The 19,627-nt window shown below is 41.9% G+C and overlaps 1 protein-coding gene across 4 annotated transcripts in view; it reads right to left on the reverse strand.

The window, feature by feature from the left end:
• The window catches only part of RAP1GDS1 (Rap1 GTPase-GDP dissociation stimulator 1), a 101,790-nt gene that overhangs the window by 26,309 nt on the left and 55,854 nt on the right, over positions 1-19,627 (reverse strand). For 3 of the 4 annotated variants that reach the window (XM_048509162.1, XM_048509161.1, XM_048509163.1), the window contains exon 5: positions 8,602-8,748. The exons of the other annotated variant lie outside the window; for it this stretch is intronic. In XM_048509162.1, the coding sequence (XP_048365119.1) occupies positions 8,602-8,748 (147 nt within the window). The remainder of the gene's footprint in view (positions 1-8,601; positions 8,749-19,627) is intronic. 4 annotated transcript variants of the gene reach the window in all.

Genomic DNA, 19,627 nt, shown 5'->3' on the forward strand with positions numbered 1-19,627 from the left:
CTATGATGGTGAGTATCATGTTTTCCCTCTCCTCTACAGATGCTCTAGAGATTCTTGATAATTATGCCTGAGGGAAGAAAGGGGCTGAAGAGTCATGAAAAAAGCAAGGACAGAAAACACACAACACATCAGAAGCAACGTGAATTCCCATGGCCACAGTTGCTATACTGCATCAAAAGACTTCAAAATGCTACTGACCCATTTACAAGAAGTGTGGTTGGAAACCAATAGGCCTCCCCTCACACATCTCCAGAAATTTTAGTTCTTCAACTGAACTCAATTTTCAGCCTGCTGTAAAATCTTTTTATGTAGCAGGCTTGACTCCAAGTTTCGACCAAAGTTGACAAGAATGTTTGAGACGTTTCTTTGGTTGCAAAAAGAAATCAGCATTCTAACTTGCTTTTGTTTACAAAACAAATCAACAGAACTTTAAATTCATTAACATTTTAGCCGGCAGAATCACATCTAACACACAGCTAAATTCAAATGATGTGCGAGACAACCTGTCTGCTACTTCAAGTCAAGGGCTTATCATTTTCAGTATTAAATCTGAGGCACATTTTTTTTTAAAAAAGCACACTGAAGACCTCTTTATTCCTGAATATGTTGCCACCAGAAAAATCTGCTATGGCATTGCACAAAGCAAAAACTAGGGGAGGCCTTCAATATGTTCCATAAAACAGGTCACTAAATGGAATGTGATGAACAACCTTGAAAATCAGTTTTCAGAACATGTCCTGATGCCCTTACCCTGCATGCTTCTCCTAACCCCCAGCCTTCATTTCTTTCTTTCACACTCATGCTTTCACAGTACAGTACTACATTTTCAAAATCCAGGAAACCAAGCACTGCACTATGTCAACTTCCAATCACTCATTCCCAAGGCCTCCATTACTAAGACAAGAAGAAAGAATCTATGCTGAGAGGTAGCTGCCTGAACAGTGCTGCCCCCATGTCCTTGGTCTGATTACAGGAGAGACAGACAGACATGGGAGTGTGTAGTGGCCATAGTTCAGTTCCAGTGGCCAGTTCCATTATAGAGCAAGTATTTCACCTGGTAACATGGAGGCAATTATTAGTCACCTGGTAACATGGAGGCAATTATTATTAATAACCATATGATTACAAGGACTGTAACCAGTGGTGGGATTCAGCACTTTGGCAGAACCAGTTGCCAGTTGTTGAAATGGTGTTTGTAAACAACCAGCTGTTAAATTATTTGAATCCCACCACCAGAACCGGTTGTTAAATTATTTGAATCCCACCACTGACTGTAACATATGTGCACCTAAGATACTCAATCATCCATCAGCGTAATCATTTATCTAAAATGTGAATTTCAGTGGTTTTATGACCTTCAGGTGACACTCATGAAGAGTGTCAAAGAAAAGGATAAGAACAGAATATTTTGAATATTTCCTTGAAAGGTCTGTGTTTCTGTACTCAATTAGGAGTCTAGGCATGATTCTGTTTGAATAGTAATCATGGAATGACGTGTTGGAAATCAAAGACATAGTAGAAAGAATTCCAAGGAGAAATAATTTATTTCACTGACAAGCGAAGATCTAAGGATTTTTTTTAAGTTTAGAAGTTTTGAGCAAATGTTTTTTGTATTTAAATTCTACTCTAAACAATAGTTAATTGCAACACTTCTATAAAATAGGCTACAATTTGTTATAAAACCCAAGTCCACTGTTCCTTTGGAAGCAAAACTTTTAAGCCATATGTTAATGACACATACCACACACACAAGAATGAGAAAAGGGAAGAAGCTTGGCCTGAATATTGATTTCCCTTCTGCTTTTGCCTAGGTAAGGTTTCAACAGGAAACACTTAAAAGGGGCAGACCATGAATCAACCAGTCCAATATATTCTAATCACATACGAGCACAGAGCTTGGAAGATTAAGAAAGGCTCAGTCACTTTATCCTACACCATCAAAATAGGTTTCAAAGGCAATGGATCGAAAGGGCAGGCTGAATTTTAATGCAAAATTAAATGACTAGCCAAAACCTAAGGGGAATAATTTTTAGGTACAGATGTAGCAGCCCAAGAAAAATGGCTTCCTCACCAATTCCTACTCATGAGCTGGATTCAAAGCAGTATCCACTGAGTGACATTGGTTAAGGCCTTCCCTGCCTTTCCATTATTGCTACAATTATCAGAGTCCCGCTGAAATGAGGGATAGCACAGGGGGCAATTTTTATGGGTGTGTGTCAATTTATAGTCAATTTATAGCAGTGATGGCGAACCTTTTTGAGACCGAGTGCCCAAACTGCAACCCAAAACCCACTTATTTATCGCAAACTGCCAACACGGCAATTTAACCTGAATACTGAGGTTCTAGTTAAGGAAAAACGGTTGGCTCCGAGGCATGCATTACTTGGGAGTAAGCTTGGTGGTAGCTGGTGGCTTTGCTTTGAAGCAACTATGCAATGCTTTGAACGGGTGAATCACGACCCTAGGAGGGTTTACTCAGAAGCAAGCCCCCCCACATGACAAACTGTGCATGCGTGCCCACAGAGAGGGCTCCGAGTGCCACCTCTGGCACCCTTGCCATAGGTTCGCCACCACTGATTTATAGCAATCCCCTAGGGTTTTAAGGCAAGAGATATTCAGACGCCGAAGGCTTTCACAGCCGGATTCAACTGGTTGCGGTGGGTTTTCCAGGCTGTGTGGCCGTGGTCTGGTGGATCTTGTTCCTAACGTTGAACAAGATCCACCAGACCACGGCCACACAGCCCATAAAACCCACCAGAACAAGTATTCAGACATAGTTTGCCACTGCCTACCTCTGCATACCAACTGTAGACTTCCTTGGTGGTCTTTTATCCAAGTACTAACTTGGGTTGATTCTGCTAAGTTTCTGAGACATGATGAGATCAGGCCAGCTTGGACTATCCATGCGTGCGTGCGTGCGTGCGTGCGTGCGTGCGTGCGTGGGTGTGTGTGCGGGGGGGTGTGCTTGCAGGAAAATGAGCCCAAAGCTACCTTCCCCTCCAGCAGAATGCCATTTTGATCAACACTCTTTGGAACTGATCCAGGACTAGGGAACAATTCTTAAGCACTTTGTGCATTTTTATTTCTTCAGTGATTATACTGTGGTGAGAGTGTTTGTTTTAGATATGGAAATCCCAAGTCTCTTAGCCTTGTTCATAGGGCTGCTAGAAAACTGATCAGAGCCTGTTGGGGTTCAGAAGTCATACAAAAATCTCCAATTATGGTCTGAGTTTGTACATTCTTACCTGTTTCCCCGAAAATAAGACAACCCCTGAAAATATGACATAGTAGAGGTTTTGCTGAAGTGCTAAATATAAAGCATCCCCCAAAAGTGAGATGTAGCAAAGTTTTTGTTTGGGAGCATGCCCGTCGACCAGAGCATGCAGCTGTGGAGTGGAAATATAAGACATCCCCTGAAAATAAGACATAGCACATCTTTGGGAGCAAAAATTAAAATAAGACACTGTCTTATTTTCAGGAAAACAGGGTATTTATGCCACACAGTTATGACCCATGGAAATTTGAAGGATCTACTTTATATGCAATCAGGCGATTGATTCACCAAGCTTAGTATTTATTTCCAGCTCTGATTGGAAGTAGCTTTCCAAGAAGTCCTTCCCAGTCTAAGATGTTTCAACTGAGATTGAATACAGAACAAACAGGACTAAAGAGTAAGGACTCCACATAACAAGACCAAACCAACACACACAAATAAGGGGGGGGGTCAGTGGGGGGATCCAAAAATTTTAGTAACAGGCTCCCATGGTGGTGGGATTCAAACTGTGGCGTCATACCAATGGGGCTGGGCGGGGCATGACGGGGGCGTGGCCAGGCATTCCAGGGCGGGGCATTCCTGGGCAGGGCTGTGGCAAGGATGCAGCCACTGTGCCGGTCCTTGGGCAGGAAATGAATGCACGCAGGTGCAGGCTGCCACGCACGCCGGTGCACCTCCTGCTAGACTGCTTCAAGTTCTACACGCTACTGCTGAGAAGAGGGGCATAACTAAGGCAAAAATCACGTGGCCAAATCACCAATTAGTAACCCCCTCTCGGCACACACAAATAATTAGTAACCTACTCTCGGGAACCTGTGAGAACCTGCTGGATCCCACCTCGGGGGGGGGGGGTGTTCCTTTGTAAAGTACACAATATTAAAGCTACAAATATTAGTATCCACACCCACAGCTGAAGTAAAGAGTGCCAGAATACATATTTGAATTTTACATGCAGGGAAAATCCAGATGCCTAGAAGCTACTAGCCCTTAAACAGCTTGGGTCTGATGACTGGCTTGCTTCAGAGGTCAGGAAGCAGGTTTCACCTATTACCTACACATGTGTGTCAAGTGCTGTCAGGGCACTTCCGACTTGTGGCCATCCTGGTTCCCTGAAAATCTAACTTCAGCCCTGTTTGCAAGGGCTAAATTATACATAAGGTCAGTGCTCAGAATCCTAAATGTGCATTTTTTGGGAAAAAGGTGTGTGTGTACATGTGTGTGTGTGTGTGTGGGGGGGGGGAAACAATGTGGATGAAGGTCATGGGTACAGGAGGTAGGCTGTAATTCTTCCCTTCCAGTACCATTGCCCTGATCCGATAAGCTTCTCCCCGCACTTTCTTTTCTCTTCTGGGGCTTAAAGGGGTCTGGCTTGTGCGTGAGAGTGAATGTAAACATATGAGAGAGACAAAGAGAGATAGCCAGTCAGAAATTAACCTCCCTTTGGACCAGGTCGCCTGACTCCATTCTCCAGTGGTTGCCATTTTCACCTACAAATACAGATCTGGGGATCCAGTTACATATTCCCAGCATCTTGTGTGGTTTGGCACTTAAATAATAACCAGAGCATCTGCAAAAACCAGGATGGATCTATTATGAACTGATTCTGCAAGGTTTTATGTTTTTGAAAGCAAACTGTCTCACTTTTTAATTATATTACTTGAAGCATCTAACTGAAGTCCCTATAGAATTCATATAGAGGTACATGTAAAATACAAGGACATCAGCAATGCAAATTTTCCTCTTGGATGGAGTTAAGTACTTCATTTAATATTTATACATTGTTTAACTGCTCAGCAGCTGTTTGTCTGGGAGCTTATCTTATAATTAGTTTATTTAGAAAAGTACTCAAAGATGATTAGGCAGAGCAACCAGTTTAATAACAAAAAGAAAGTCAGTTTTCTTGGACTAGTCCATTTCTCTTCTCCTGGAGATAATGGACTTGTCTTGCTTCACATTTATTCAAAGGAACCTAAGAAATCGTTTCAAAATTATTACACTGAACCATTTTAGAGGCAAGGAAAAAAGGTAATGAGAAAATTTCACAGAATTTATAATAATGTGAATATGTTAGAGCTCACAGAACAGCAAAACAAGCACATTTGTTATGGCTAGAAGCAATAAAAGACTACCCATAATCAAAATATTAAATTCTCAGTGTGACCAAATTCACAGATACTTAAATTCAGAGGCTGGGTCCTTGAACAGACAAGACAGATCTTCCTACAAGACTGACACCCTCCCCCTGTACCCTGGATTTGCCAAAAAAAATGAAACAAAAAATACACTCTCTTAGCCATAGATGTGGGTAAAAAGTTAGGAGCAAAACCTACCAGATAACAGCTGTACAGCCCGGAAAACCCACAATAGCCAAACCTCAAGAAACACATCCCCCGCTGATGTAACACATCCTACACTGACTCCCAAAGCAAAACTGGATTTTGAAGAGATGTTGCAATCAAATATGACAACAGGGTTGGAGAGAAGTGGGATAAGATAAGAGCCAGCTAAGTGGTCATTGAAATTCCATGGACATTGCTGGATAAAGACTTTTGCTGTGCCCAGTTTCAATGAATATTTTACATCGTAAAGATGTCTCCAACATAACAGTAGTCTCTACAAGTTCCAAATCTCAAACAAACAAACAAAAAAGATTTCAGCATCTACCCCAGCATATCCTAAGATTAAGGAACAAAATTTCTCTGGAACAGAAAATTAGTATATAGGAACTGAAAAGAATAATGAAAAAAAATCACATCAGATGATCTGTATTCCCACTCCCATCTACTTCACAAGGTACAACATTGCTTATTCATCCTCTCATACTTATTTTTTTTCATACAGCACTTTTCAAAGGCTGTCACCATGCGAACAATGTCAAATTGCACCTTTAATGTTGGCATAATGTTGATGACTCACGGAATACTTGCAACTACCTTCAGCAAAGAGAGGAGGAAAGAAACATCGGCCATGATTGATAAAACAACAGCACGTTGCATCCGTGAGTTCTGCTCAGATGAAGCCACATTAATTCAGCAGAAGGTATTGCAATTTAATGCTGAAGGGCAGGGCAAACTTTTGACCCATCAAATCGCTTTGTGAATCCAAATACATTTAGCAGATTAACTGGACATCAGTGGTTCAATTGCAGAACTGCATTTATTAAACGTTACAGTGCCCTGAGAGTGGATGAAGTGGGGCTTGTATGCTCAAATGCTCCCTGATGTCAAATAAATTCCCCATAAGGGTACAACTGTCATGTGCAGAAGAAAGGTTTTGTCCAGTCTTCTTGCTGATGTTCTCATTTTATGTGCAGGGACCTTTAGGAAAAAGAGCATTCTACTTCACAGTTCTCATTCTGCATGTAATTCAGTAAGACTGCAAAAGTCCACCCTTTAACCTTACAACGACTGAACATACACATACAGAGAAGTGCAGCAAGTTTTAGAGTAAGGATTCCAAAAGTTTTGGATGCAGCCAGTGGTGGGATCCAAAAATTTTAGTAACAGGTTCCCATGGTGGTGGGATTCAAACTGTGGCGTAGTGTTAATGGGGCTGAGCGGGGCACGACAGGGGCGTGGCCGGGCATTCTGGGGGCGGGGCATTCTTGGGTGGGGCTGTGGCACGGACGCAGCCACTGCGTCGGTCCTTGGGCAGGAAACGAATGCACGCAGGCTCAGGCTGCCACGCACGTCGGTGCACCTCCTGCTAGACTGCTTCAAGTTCTGCGCGCTACTGCTGAGAGGAGGGGTGAGGCAAAAATCTAAGTGGCCAAATCCCCAATTAGTAACACCCTCTCGGCACACACAAATAATTAGTAACCTACTCTTGGGAATCTGTGAGAACCTGCTGGATCCCACCTCTGGATGCAGCATAAGAAGACATTGTTTTGATGAACCATAGCATTAATGAACAAACAAAAGTGTTAGCTACCTGGGAAAGGATGTACATACTATTTTCTAAGATTTATAAAAAAAATACTTATAATGGAGTAACATGTAAAAGTTTACATCTGGTTGGAACACCCATGTACCGCCATGTAAACATGAAAATGACCACACAATCAGCAGAGCATGAAGTGGGCTTTGGTTAGATCAGTGGTACTCACTCTGTGCCTCTAACCAAAAGGACCACCACACTTATTTGAACCCTTGGCAGGAGGTCTACAACTCATGGAGGCTTGCTGCTTACCTGTTCCCCTGGGGGAAATTATTTGAAGGTGGGAACAACTGATAACCACAAGCCCCTTTACACAAGGGCCTTGCCCACTTTCCTGAACCATGGGACAGGCACCCAATTGAGAAACAGTGGCTCAGAAAAGCCACAGCAAACATGTCAAAAAGGCAGTGAGCATGTGTCACTGAGTTAAATAATCATAGGATTAAAAGCAAAGTCATTTTCAAAACCAATATGATGAAACTTGACCTAATCCTTTTAGGGTACATAAACTGGTTATAATTAAGTGCAGTTAGTAAGAAATTTACACAGTAGGCACAGGAAATCTTTTTGGGCAAAGTGCCAAAAGACCCACAGTGGAGAAGTCGATTTATGGCTACCAATCTTGATCCTCTTTGATCTGAGATTGCAAATGCCTTAACAGACCAGGTGCTCAGGAGCAACAGCCACAGAAGGCCCTTGCTTTCACATCCTGCATGTGAGCTCCCAAAGGCACCTGATGGGCCACTGCGAGTAGCAGAGAGCTGGACTACATGGACTCTGGTCTGATCCAGCTGGCTTGTTCTTATGTTCTTAGTGTCTACCTATGAGGACGGCAGTCCCCTTGCAAACAAAGGGCAGGCACCAAGAGACAAGAACTGTATGTGGTTTCATTCCAGTGGCACTGATGGAACCTGAGGACCTCAACTCACGCTCTAGGGTAGAGAGCGATTCCCCTGTGCTGAACAAAAGTTCTTGGCATGCTACTGTCTTACACACATGCCTGGTGATGCCCACCCCTGCTATACCATAACTCCAACACAGAAATTTCTTCTGGCCTTGGAGCTCCATGGCATGCACAGACTTCTTTTGCCTGTGAAAAATGCATTTCAATGCAATGAATGCACTGCACACTTGTTCTTGTGTGTTACCTCCACTGATGAAACAGACGGTCTATGTTTCTGGGCTCTCTGTGAACATGGAGATTTGAATAGGGACACATGCATGTATCTAATCCCGCTGCTATAATAACATCACCGAAAGGGAAACACTCTATTTCATCTGTATACAGAACAGCAATTTTTTAATATTAGTGGTTGACTTATCGTAACAATATACACTATGATTAAAAAAACTTATTTAAAACAAAGGGTTTGTTTAGCATTTTTGTTTACCATTCTCATTGCTATAGTTCATCAGCATGCCACAAAAGACAGTCATGAGCTTCTCACTGGCTGGATCTGTTTTAGTGCACAGTGACTTTAAATGGTCTATTACAATCTGTGCCCCACCTGCATGGTGAACTGCGCTTCTGCCCTCATCTGTAAAACAAAGAGTCAAGTTAAAAATAAAATAAAAATTTAAAAAGGCACTTCAGTGTTCCAAACATAACAACAATCATAAAAAAGAAAAGATGTTACTGGATAATTATTGCTGCTGTAATTAAGGCATGGATTGGACAAACGTATTCAGAAGAATACTGATTAAAAGGACGATGGAGGAAACCCATGACCCATTTTTACCCAAGGAGGAAACCAATCCTTTCTTCACACTACTGGTTTATGTCTCTTTCTTCATTCAGCACTTTGGAACACAAGGAACCAAACATAGGCACCACAAACATCGGCAACTCCCTGTGTTCCTCTGTCACTGCCAGATCAAAGTAGAGAGAAGTCAAGGGGGGAGGGGGGTAGAATACAAAGAACAGAGCCTTAATAGGAACAATAGAAAAATAAGAATAGAGAAATGAAGGGCAGGCAACTGGCCACAATTGCCCTCTTCAGAGGCAGGAAAGAACTGGAGAAGTGGGCATGTTCCAACACAGGTAGGAAGCAAAGAATCAATTTATTCCTGATTGAAAACACCCAGATATCCTCGAGCTCAAAAGGAAGGTATAGTATCTCTAACAACTGATCATAAATCTCTTTATCTAGATCGGGTAAGAGCCTTTTGTCTGTAGTGTTAAAATACAGTTCACAAATTCCAGTAGATCACTCCTCATTGTTTCTGTACTCCTTGCACCTAAATGTGAAAAAAAAAAAGCTTTTGAAACTGTTGAGGGATTATTTTTTGTTTCTATTACCTAGAAGGAAAGGCAATGTTCTGTCTGTATGATATCTACTTGTACCCAGGAGATATAAAGATATCAGTACACCTCTGAACGACATGTCAAATTCTTCACATCAAAGTGCATCGACGAATGCTATTGTCATGAGCCAGTCCGTGGATGCTGAGGAGTCTGCTGCAGAGCCTGAAGACGTAGTGCAGCCAGAGGTAGCTCCTCACGAAGAGATGCAGGCAGCAGAGCCAGCTCCAAACTCTTGGCACGGTGGGGTAGTGGTTGAGAGTGACATAGTGGTTGTAAGAGCAGGTGCACTTTAATCTGAAGAACCGGGTTTGAGTCCAACTGTTCTACATAAACACTGTCCTGGGCTTGGCTCTGCCTGCGTGCAACAAATGCACTTCCTGGTAAGCTCCATGTGCCTGGTCTTCCTCTGACCTCTGGCTTTCAGCCTGCCTGCCTGCCTGATCTTCTGCCTGTGCCTTGACTCCTGAGTGCCTTGACCATGCCTTTGCCTGCTGCCTGCCCTGACTCCAGCCTGTGTTGACTACATCTCGCGTGATGCTCACCTGGACTCTGGTCTGTCAGGCCACATTCTAGCTAGCACCTATCAGGAGCACACTTATTAACAATACACTAGAACAGAAGAGAAAAGAAGGCGTCAGTAATGATGCTCCATGCTAGATATTCTCTTGCCACTTCAACAACAGAAGAAGCAAGTTCTGTGGGCTAAGTTGAGACCACAAAAAAAACAGAGCAAGACCTGCACACAACTGCAGTCACCAGGCAGCCATCTGCTGGCTATCTCACTACTTAGGTCAGCCTTTGGTCAGGCTTTGACCAGGGCCCGGGCCTTTTCCTTCAGGTGCCAGCTCAGTGGAATGGCCTCCCAGAAGAGATGAGATTGGCCCCCTCTTTAAATATGTTCAGGAGGCACTGAAAGGCCAATCTGTTTGCAAGGGTTTTCTGGGAGGGTTGAACAGCAGGCATCTTTTGAAAGAGGGGAGGGAGGGTGAAAGGATTTAGGGCTTGTTATTTTATCTTTGGTATTAGCTGGGGGTATTTTAACTGTTATTGCAAGTTGCCATGGACCAAGAGGAAGGCAGGATAAAAATATTTTAATCAATAAATATACAATAAAGCATGTGGCAAGCTTCCCTATTACAGAGGTTTTCATTAGACACAAGCAGAAGCAGTGCACAGGTGCGAGGGGCACCCGGAGAGCAAGTTGTCCCCGCTATGCCTCTGGGCACTTGCTCACTAAGGTAATTTTGGGCATCCATCTACCCCAGTGCATCACTCACACAAAGCAGAGTCAACCCTACTTTTTTCCACCTCTGCTGAACAGGAGATGCTTCATCACAGGGCCACCAGTTAAGATGCAGTTGCCTATACTGTAGGATGATGCTTGATGAGGAACATTCCAGCGTTATGTGGAAAGTTTCAACACTTTGTTTTGGCCACAGCCCCACCATGGCAGCCATTTTGTGGCAGCACCTGCTACTCGTTAGCAAATTTCCAGAAATTATCATAGGTTCAATTAAGTTGGGGGACGCTGAATCGCTTTAAAATGGTCCTTCAGTTCTGCAGTTTATGAAAGTAAACACCCAAATATAGCACAGGAGTTCTGAGATTACAATCTCACATGTTTAAAAAATTGCTTCAGAGCAACAATGTAGTATTGATTATGTTATTACAAAACCAGCAACTGGAAAGAAGACATTTTCTTTGTGTCATTTCCTCAATATAAAGCTATCTCCCACTGTTATTTGCCCTGCAGGAGGGAAAATATAGGCACCTTACCACAGGGCTGATACCAGTCTATTTGAAACCTAGGAATTAATGGCTAATAGGGTTGCCAACTTCCAGGTGGGCATGGAGATCTTGAATTAAAACTCATTCCCAGATTACAGTGATCTAACACTGCCAGTAAGTGTTATCACTGTGTCGCCAGTCATGTGTGACACTCCAGTGTTTGGGCAAAAAACTCTATGATAAGCCTAGGGCTTCCAAGTTCAAAGCAGAAGAGGTGCAAGTTCAAAGCAGAAAAGCTGCCAGTAAGTCCCCTAGCTCTTGCTGGTTCCTAGGAAGGACCTGCAAATCATGTAGAGTTCAATTCCTCTTCTGCTTTGAAAGATGGCATTTTGGTTTGGAGGTCCCTCCCTTCCCCAAGCCCCACCCTCTCCAGGCTCCTCCTCTAAATCTTCAGAAATTTTACAAGCCAGAGTTGACAACTGGAGGTATAGATCCAGAAGCAAAGCTACCAGGGGATCTGAGGGGTGCGTGTTGAACAGGGCAAGTGCCGGGGTGGGGGGAATTGCCCCCTGCCCCCTGGTACCCCCACACACTCTTATCTTTGTCAAACAGTGCAGGCTGGAGAAGTAGCCTGTTCCCTTCAGGCTGAAAACGGCCTGGTGGGAACTTCACTTCCCAGGAGACCTTGCGAGCCCCAGGATCTCATGGGAAGCATAGTTCCCACAGGGCTGTTTTCAGCCTGAAGGGAACAGGCCGCTTCTCCAGCCTGCATGAAGGTAAGGGGTGGGGGCGGGGGGCAGGGCGCCATGGAGGGGGGAGAAGAAAACACAGAATGCGCACCAGGCGCACTCTGGCCCAGCTACGCCTCTGTATAGATCTACCAACATCCCTCACTAAATTACAGGTTTTACTCCAGGTTAAACAAAAACCCAAAAGATCTTCTAATGTATTTCTTGCACATGAATGCATATTCCTTATATTAAAAAAAGAAACTATAGTTAACATCAATAAAAACACCAAATTAAATCAAAATAATACCTGGCAGGGGAGATACCATGATCACATCTCGCTGTCTCTTGAAGTAGGCATACTGCAGCTTGAGAATGCCACACAATGGTAATTACAGGCCTCCTACCTGCACTTCTGGATTCTACAGTGTGAGAGTTTTGTGCAAAATACATCCGCCAAACCCCAGTCAAACCAGGTTCAAAGCATGCTTTATTCTGTGCTCAACTGTTACCTTGTCAAGTGCAACAACACATTGAACGCTCACACACAAAGCATTTCCAGTTTCCTGGAAGCTTTTTAAAATTGCTAGACCTCTGTAAACTTAGTAAACATATATTCATTGCTGCTTTATTTTGCATCACTACAACTCACGGGAGGTGTTTTATTAATACGAACTTGAACAAACGGAGGAATTTCATTTAATGATTTATTTAATGATAACAAAGATTTCATTTAATGATTTCATTTTTTAAAAAAATCCATGGATGGGGATACTTATTTATTGATCTTGGTTTTTTATTGCATTGTTTTACTGCTTTATCTAATCGATGGCTGTAAGTCATCCTGAGATGTTATGGGGGCCTTTAATGCCACCGTACACTAACAGAAAAGATGACATTGTATATAAGGAAACAGTCATAAGTAACATTCAGTCAGGCTGAATATTACCAAAAAAAAAAAAAAAAGAAAAGGAAAGAAAGATCTCTGAATAAAAGTATTTAGACTAGGTACAAGTTTATAATACAAAATGTCTAAGATAAATCTTTAATTTTGTTAGGAATTTTTATTGCATAATCATTTCTGAAGAAGAGGCCAAGTGATAAGTGATTGCTGATAGATCCTAAGACCCCTAACTAGCCAGTCTGTTCCCTTATATACTGGACTGCAGTGCTAATTCTTCTAAATTGTTATAAAACAAAGATCAATGCAATTTGCATTCGTTAATGGCATGATCCCTATTTAGTTAGAAGAGCTGGGAAAAACTGAGCTTCTCTCAGTTTTGCAATCTTTAAATAAGTCTGCAAACAAAATTTCATTTTAGACAACCACAGGTAGCATTTGGCTCAGAAAACAAGGAAACATGTAACAAAACTGTCAAAGGAGAAGCAATTGGCTGGATTCCATGACTCCCTTCAGCTAAACTAGACTTCTGTTAAGTGTTTCTTTACTTAAGTGTTTCTGTACCTGCATGGGAGAATGACTTTTCCTGATAGCAAAAGGCTTCCTCTGCTGGAAAAAGTCTGTCTTTGTGAAGGAAATCTCTCTTTGTGGGAGACAGGTGTGGTGGGAATTGTTTATTTATCTTATTTAACAGAATCTTTATCCCTGCCTTTCTGCCCTCACGGCAGCCGTACAGGATCTAACTTAGCTGAAAGAAATGACAGGGTTCAACTCAATATTTTTAAAACTTTGTACAGTGTTAGATAATTTATTATATAGCTGAGAGAACTCTTTTTCTTTTCCTCTAGGATGCAATTTGAAAATTTTTTGGAAATGATCAGTTAGAAAAACTCTTCCGTTGGATATATATCTCCATTTTATACGACATTTGTTTTTCTTTAGCAATTGTGTTGAGACTCAGCTGTTGAATTTTCTCAAGTCTAAACTTCTGCAACAAGGAAGAGGAAGGTGGGGAACCGATGGTAAGGGTTGGCACCCACAGTGAGCGGTAAAAGGAATGCCACCCCCATATGCCCCTCTCACTCATTGTTACTTGTATTATGGGGGCTGCTTTTCCCACCCCTGTATGGAATCAGCCAAACAGATGAACAAACATAGCTGAAACAAATAAACATGTACACCATTTTTCTAAAGCTGAAATTATAAAGAGAGAGGAACTCATTATTCCATTATTTCGCGTTGGCAATTAGGATTTTTAAGAGTCACACTGGGAGATGACATTTAAATTATCCTTCAGCAGGAGAGCCTTTTGATGGGGGAGGATAGGAAAGGAACAAACAAAGAAATATCTCTTTAAATTTAAAACTACCAAAATGTCTTTACAAAATCTTCTAACATTCTATATATCTCCAGAATTCTGTATACATTCATTTTACTCTTTCAAAATCTGGCAGAAGAGTGAAAAAATGTACTCCACATGAATATAATTCTCTATCTATTTACCTTATACTAATAGCAAAGCCTTTGGATACTTAAATCCAATGACTGGAGCTGTGAATGGGCAAGACAGAGCATTATACAAATGTGAAACGGGTCCCAGGTTTGCAGAAAATTTTGAACCCTAAAAAAACACCATTGGGGAGTTTTAAAATATCTGAAAATTATTTTAAAAGTGCCTGTAGCTTTAAGCAATGCATTCCATCATTGGTTGCTGCTATATCCTTTTTCATCAAAAAGAACTAAGTAACAGAACTAGGTAGGCAGTGGCACTATGACCCAAGCTGAGCATTCTAAAACAAAGCATGTGGCAGATGAGCTTACAATTCTTCTTAGTTCTTTTTGATTAAAAGGGTAGTGACAACTACAGATTTCTATCAGTAAAAGTTAGGTGGACTTTGGCCGACACTGGTTGCCAGCTCCACGTTGAAAAATTCCTGGACATTTTATAGTGGAGCCTGAGGAGGGCAGTGTTTGGGGAGGGGAAGGGCCTCAGCCAGAGATTCCACTATATAGTCTGTGTTCAGTTCTGGTCGCCACATCTCAAAAAGGATATTGAAGAGATAGAAAAAGTGCAGAGAAGGGCAACGAGGATGATTGAGGGACTGGAGCACCTTCCTTATGAGGAGAGGCTGCAGCGTTTGGGACTCTTTAGCTTGGAGAGGAGACGTCTGAGGGGGGATATGATTGAAGTCTATAAAATTATGCATGGGGTAGAAAATGTTGACAGAGAGAAATTTTTCTCTCTTTCTCACAATACTAGAACCAGGGGGCATTCATTGAAAATGCTGGGGGGAAGAATTAGAACTAATAAAAGCGGAAATTCACTTCCTTCTCACGCTAACGTGTGATTGGTGGTGTTCGGAATATGCTTCGCCACCAGGGAGGTGGTGGATGGCCATCACTCAACAACCTGGATAAGCTTTAAAAGTGGGCTTCTGGACAGATTTATGGAGTGAGAAGTCGATTTATGCGCTGACACAATCTTGATCCTCTTGATCTTGAGATTGCAAATGCCTTAACAGTCCAGGTGCTTGGGAGCAACAGCCGCAGAAGGCCATTGTGTTCACATCCTGCATGTGAGCTCCCAAAGGCACCTGGTGGGCCACTGCGAGTAGCAGAAAGCTGGACTAGATGGACTCTGGTCTGATCCAGCTGTCTTGTTCTTATGTTCTTATGTTCTTATAATCCATCCTCCAAAGCAGCCGTTTTCTCCATGGGGTCAGATCTCTGCTCCATGGGGCCAGATCTCAGTTCAGTTGTAATTCTGGGAGATTTCCAAGTCCCACCTGGAGGTTGGCAGCCCCAGGCCTGGCAGCAATCTCTGGTTGACTTGGATGAGTCAGCCAGGCCTAGCTACCTGTTAAACAGCAGCCATCCTACGAAAGCTAGTGTGATACAGTGGATACAATTTCAGAGTAGGGTCTGGGTTTGAATTCCCATCTTGCTGTAGAAGCTCACTGGGTGATTTTGGACTACTCAGATGTTTTCAGCCTAATCTACCTCATGGGGTTGTTGTGCAGATAAAACAGAGGAAAGGAGAATAATGAAACCTGCTTTGTTCCCCACTGTGACAGAAGGCCTTCCTGGGCCTCCTACTTGATTGCAGTCTGGCTTGGCCCCACCCCATTCTCCAAGGCTGCAATGGGCTGCTGTTTCCAACTTGGCTAGGGCTGTCCTGTCTCCACCCTTTCCCCTGTAACTGCCGAGACTGGTTATTGTTCCCAAGGTTCTCCTGCCATTTCTTCACAGTCTCTCTCAACCGCTGGATTCCTGGAGGTCCCTGCTCCTGCTGGTAAGTCCATGGGTGGGGCTGATAGTTGTGTGGTGCTCCAGGGTGGGCATGTATGGGTGGACATGTATGACAAGAGAGGTGTGGTGCTTCTGGGTGGGCATGTATGACAAGAGAGGGGTGGAACAGGCTGCCTGGTGCTGGGAGGCAGCCCTGTCTCTGGACAGACCACCTTGCTCTTAACATCACTAATATGGCTGTCAACAAAATCACTACCTGAAGACCAAACCAAAAGGTCTCTGCTCTGCCTTCATCCTCTTCAACCTGCCTCTTTAATTTGGTACTGGTAGTTACCCTTCCCTTTATGACTGCCTTCTGGGTCATTGTCCTTAGATGCTATTCTCATCATTAGGATCAGCCACATTCCTATAGGAAGGGATGGAAACTCTACTTTGGCTTTCTCATAGCCCCTTAATCCAGCTGAAATGAGCGCCGACTCTTCCCCATCTAGGCCCACCTACACCTTCCTTTGCACCCTTTGGAGTCTGCCTTATGGTACATTTCAGATTGCAAATGTTTTTTGCCACAGGTGCCTGACAGAAACAGTATGTTCCCACAGAACTATTCTTACACCTCATAGTCAGACATTCAAGTGATAGATCAGCTTTCCTAAAAAAGTTTTCTACCAGAAGAAAAAGGATTTAAAAAAGAAGAAAATGTCACCATAACAGAGAAGATTCTTCTGTGTAACAGAATTGCACATAGGCAAAGCTTAGTTCCTTTAGTATAATACAGAGAAATCTCGCTTATATATAGAGATACCTTCACAAGTTTCAATACCTATTTCTTTCTATTTTAAACTTCAAATACCAAAAGCAAAATATTTCCCCTTTTTTATTTCCTGCCAAAGGTATGTGACAATCCACTCCTGCAGCTTCTATTCTTTATCTCTCCGTCCCCTAAAGACATCAAAACCAAGTGGCAATGCTGAGATAATTTCACGATGGACCATTATGGCTAACAGCATAACATTATACCTCCACATGGAGAATCAGGCAGCAATGAAATAAAAAGCATGAAAGAACGAAAAAATCAAGCTTTCATACTAATTTTTGAACATATCGAAATGAAGGAATAAAGATACACAGAACGTTTTTCTCAAAGAAACGAGAAGGCCTTGAAGGCCTTACATAGCATAGCTGGATCTTTGTTTTTCTTAAACTTGTACACTGTAGCTGTATTCGCTTTTAAGGGGAGATGATATAGTAAGTGAAAAGAACTTTGAATCTTTACTGCAGCTGTCTTCCTCTTTCTGGCTATCTATGCCCTGAAGTGGACAAATGAGTTTGATAATATAGTTCACGGGTCTAAGCAATGGTGTTATTAACTCTAGTATAAATTAAGTTCAGAGATAACTAAATACCCTCTGACAATTATTTGGCTGTTCTTTTGACATTAATTAGTTATTTTAATTGGTGCCTCTCCACATGAGAGGCTTACATTCAAAGCAAGCAGTATTGATTCTCACCTTTTTTAAAAAATATATTTTTAAAGTTTCATAGCTGCCCAAAGTGTATATGAATGTTGTCAGAGAATCTCACTAGAGAATACTGTTGATCTGCATTATAGAACAGTATTATATGCATTATGAAAGAGTATTATATGCCATTTTAACATGTTCTCTATACCTAATCACCTGCTAATAATACAACAATTGTCAGAAGGATGCTCATCTAAAATTCCATTTAAAAAATAAAATGGTAAATCTGACTTTATATTTCTGTGGTGTTAAAATATAAGGATAAAGGAGATTATACATCAAAAGCATCCAATTCTTGTTGAGACATTTTCATAATAAATAAATGTTTTCCCCCACAAACCTATGTGTAAAATTTAAAGTTACACCAAAGTACCATTAAAACAAGGCATAAACTGAGCCCAACAGAAGTTCTTCAGTGGTTTTTTGGTACATTTCAATTGCTCATTTTTAATTAAACAGGCTCATTGTAATTTTTACTAACTTACAGTAATGAAGTCAAACATTTAATGAATTGCAGAGGCTAAGGCTGCCTCTGTGGTCCTCCATTCACTGAAAAACAACATTAGTCATGCTTTTCTCCAAGATAATCAAATTGTTAATTAGAATCTTCTTTCTTAAAGCTAAATCATTATCATATTAAGAAACTTTAATTGCCCCTTCATGAGCAAGTTTCAAGTGGGATAATTTATTCTCTCGCTGACTAATTTAGATTTATAGTTTGTCATATGCACAGGCCTTCGAGAACTCGTATAATGTGGCTTTCATCAAGCTACGCTAAAGAGGCAAGTTTTGATTTTCTCGGCACTCTTTAAATAGTCTTCAGGGACAACCTTTGCAGAGCACATCTTTGAGTTAAATGGCACAAATGACTACTGCTGAATTTGAATACTTTTCTGAAAAGCAGAGTGGGAAGAAAACCTTTTTAATCATCACTAGGACCTGGATAGCCCAGGTTAACCCATCTCATCCAATCTTGGGTGAGTTAAGCAGGGTCAGTCCTGGTTAATACTTGAACTGGAGACCACCAAGGAAGTCTAGGGTTGCTACAGAGAGGCAGGTAACAGCAAACTAGCCAAGAGACAGCCGAGAGAGAACTTTTCTCCCAGAAGTCTGAGGTAATCCAATGAAGTGGATGGGCAATAGATGCAAGACAGACCAAAAAGTACTTCTAGGTCAGGGGCTGATGGGATTTGTAGTCCATGAACATCTGGAGAGCCGCAGGTTGCAGACCCCTGTTCTAGGTGAAGCAGTCACCCCAGGATTTTGAGAGGCAGCAATCTCCCTCCCCAGACCCCCCCACCTATTTCCCAGCATTGCCTCCCCCTGCCTGGGAACTTGATTGTGGAATCTGACCGCAACCTCAGATTTTCGCTTTGTTCATGCCAGTCTTCAAAAGTAAACTAAATAACGGTTATATTAAAGTCCAATATCCAGAGCCTGTCCTGAAATAAAATTTATTACTGATGAAACGTCAAGGTTGCACTTTGAAATGGCTGCACAATCATATCACTCAAACTATGGCAGCACCTAAGCAAGGTGAAGCAAAAGTTATCACCAGAAATGAACACAAAACTGATGAACAACCTTGCACACTGGCAAGAAGATTATGTCAAGAAGAACACCACTGTTAAGTAAGGAACCAGAAACTATTCTTGTAATCTTTACCCAATGTAACCCAGATACAGAAACAAGCTCCCTCCCTTCTTTGGATAAAAGATCTCAATACTGCTTAATAAAATAGCAACTGAACAATAACAGCTTAAGTATGGCTGTAGAAATGATAATTATTTATTGAAAATTGTACACAGGAAGTTTTTTATTTTTGTTTCACTTCAACTTCCCACTGCAGATGTCAGCATTCTCCTAGACACTCAAATACATCTAGAGAGGAAAACATATTCTTAGTTTTTCATGGGGAAGCTGTGCTTAAGACAAAGTTAACATTCAGGCCTGCAGCCAAAATAGTTAAACTTAATGACAGGGCTT

This window comes from Sphaerodactylus townsendi, linkage group LG10, assembly GCF_021028975.2.
Source record: "Sphaerodactylus townsendi isolate TG3544 linkage group LG10, MPM_Stown_v2.3, whole genome shotgun sequence".
NCBI classification, from domain to species: domain Eukaryota; kingdom Metazoa; phylum Chordata; class Lepidosauria; order Squamata; family Sphaerodactylidae; genus Sphaerodactylus; species Sphaerodactylus townsendi.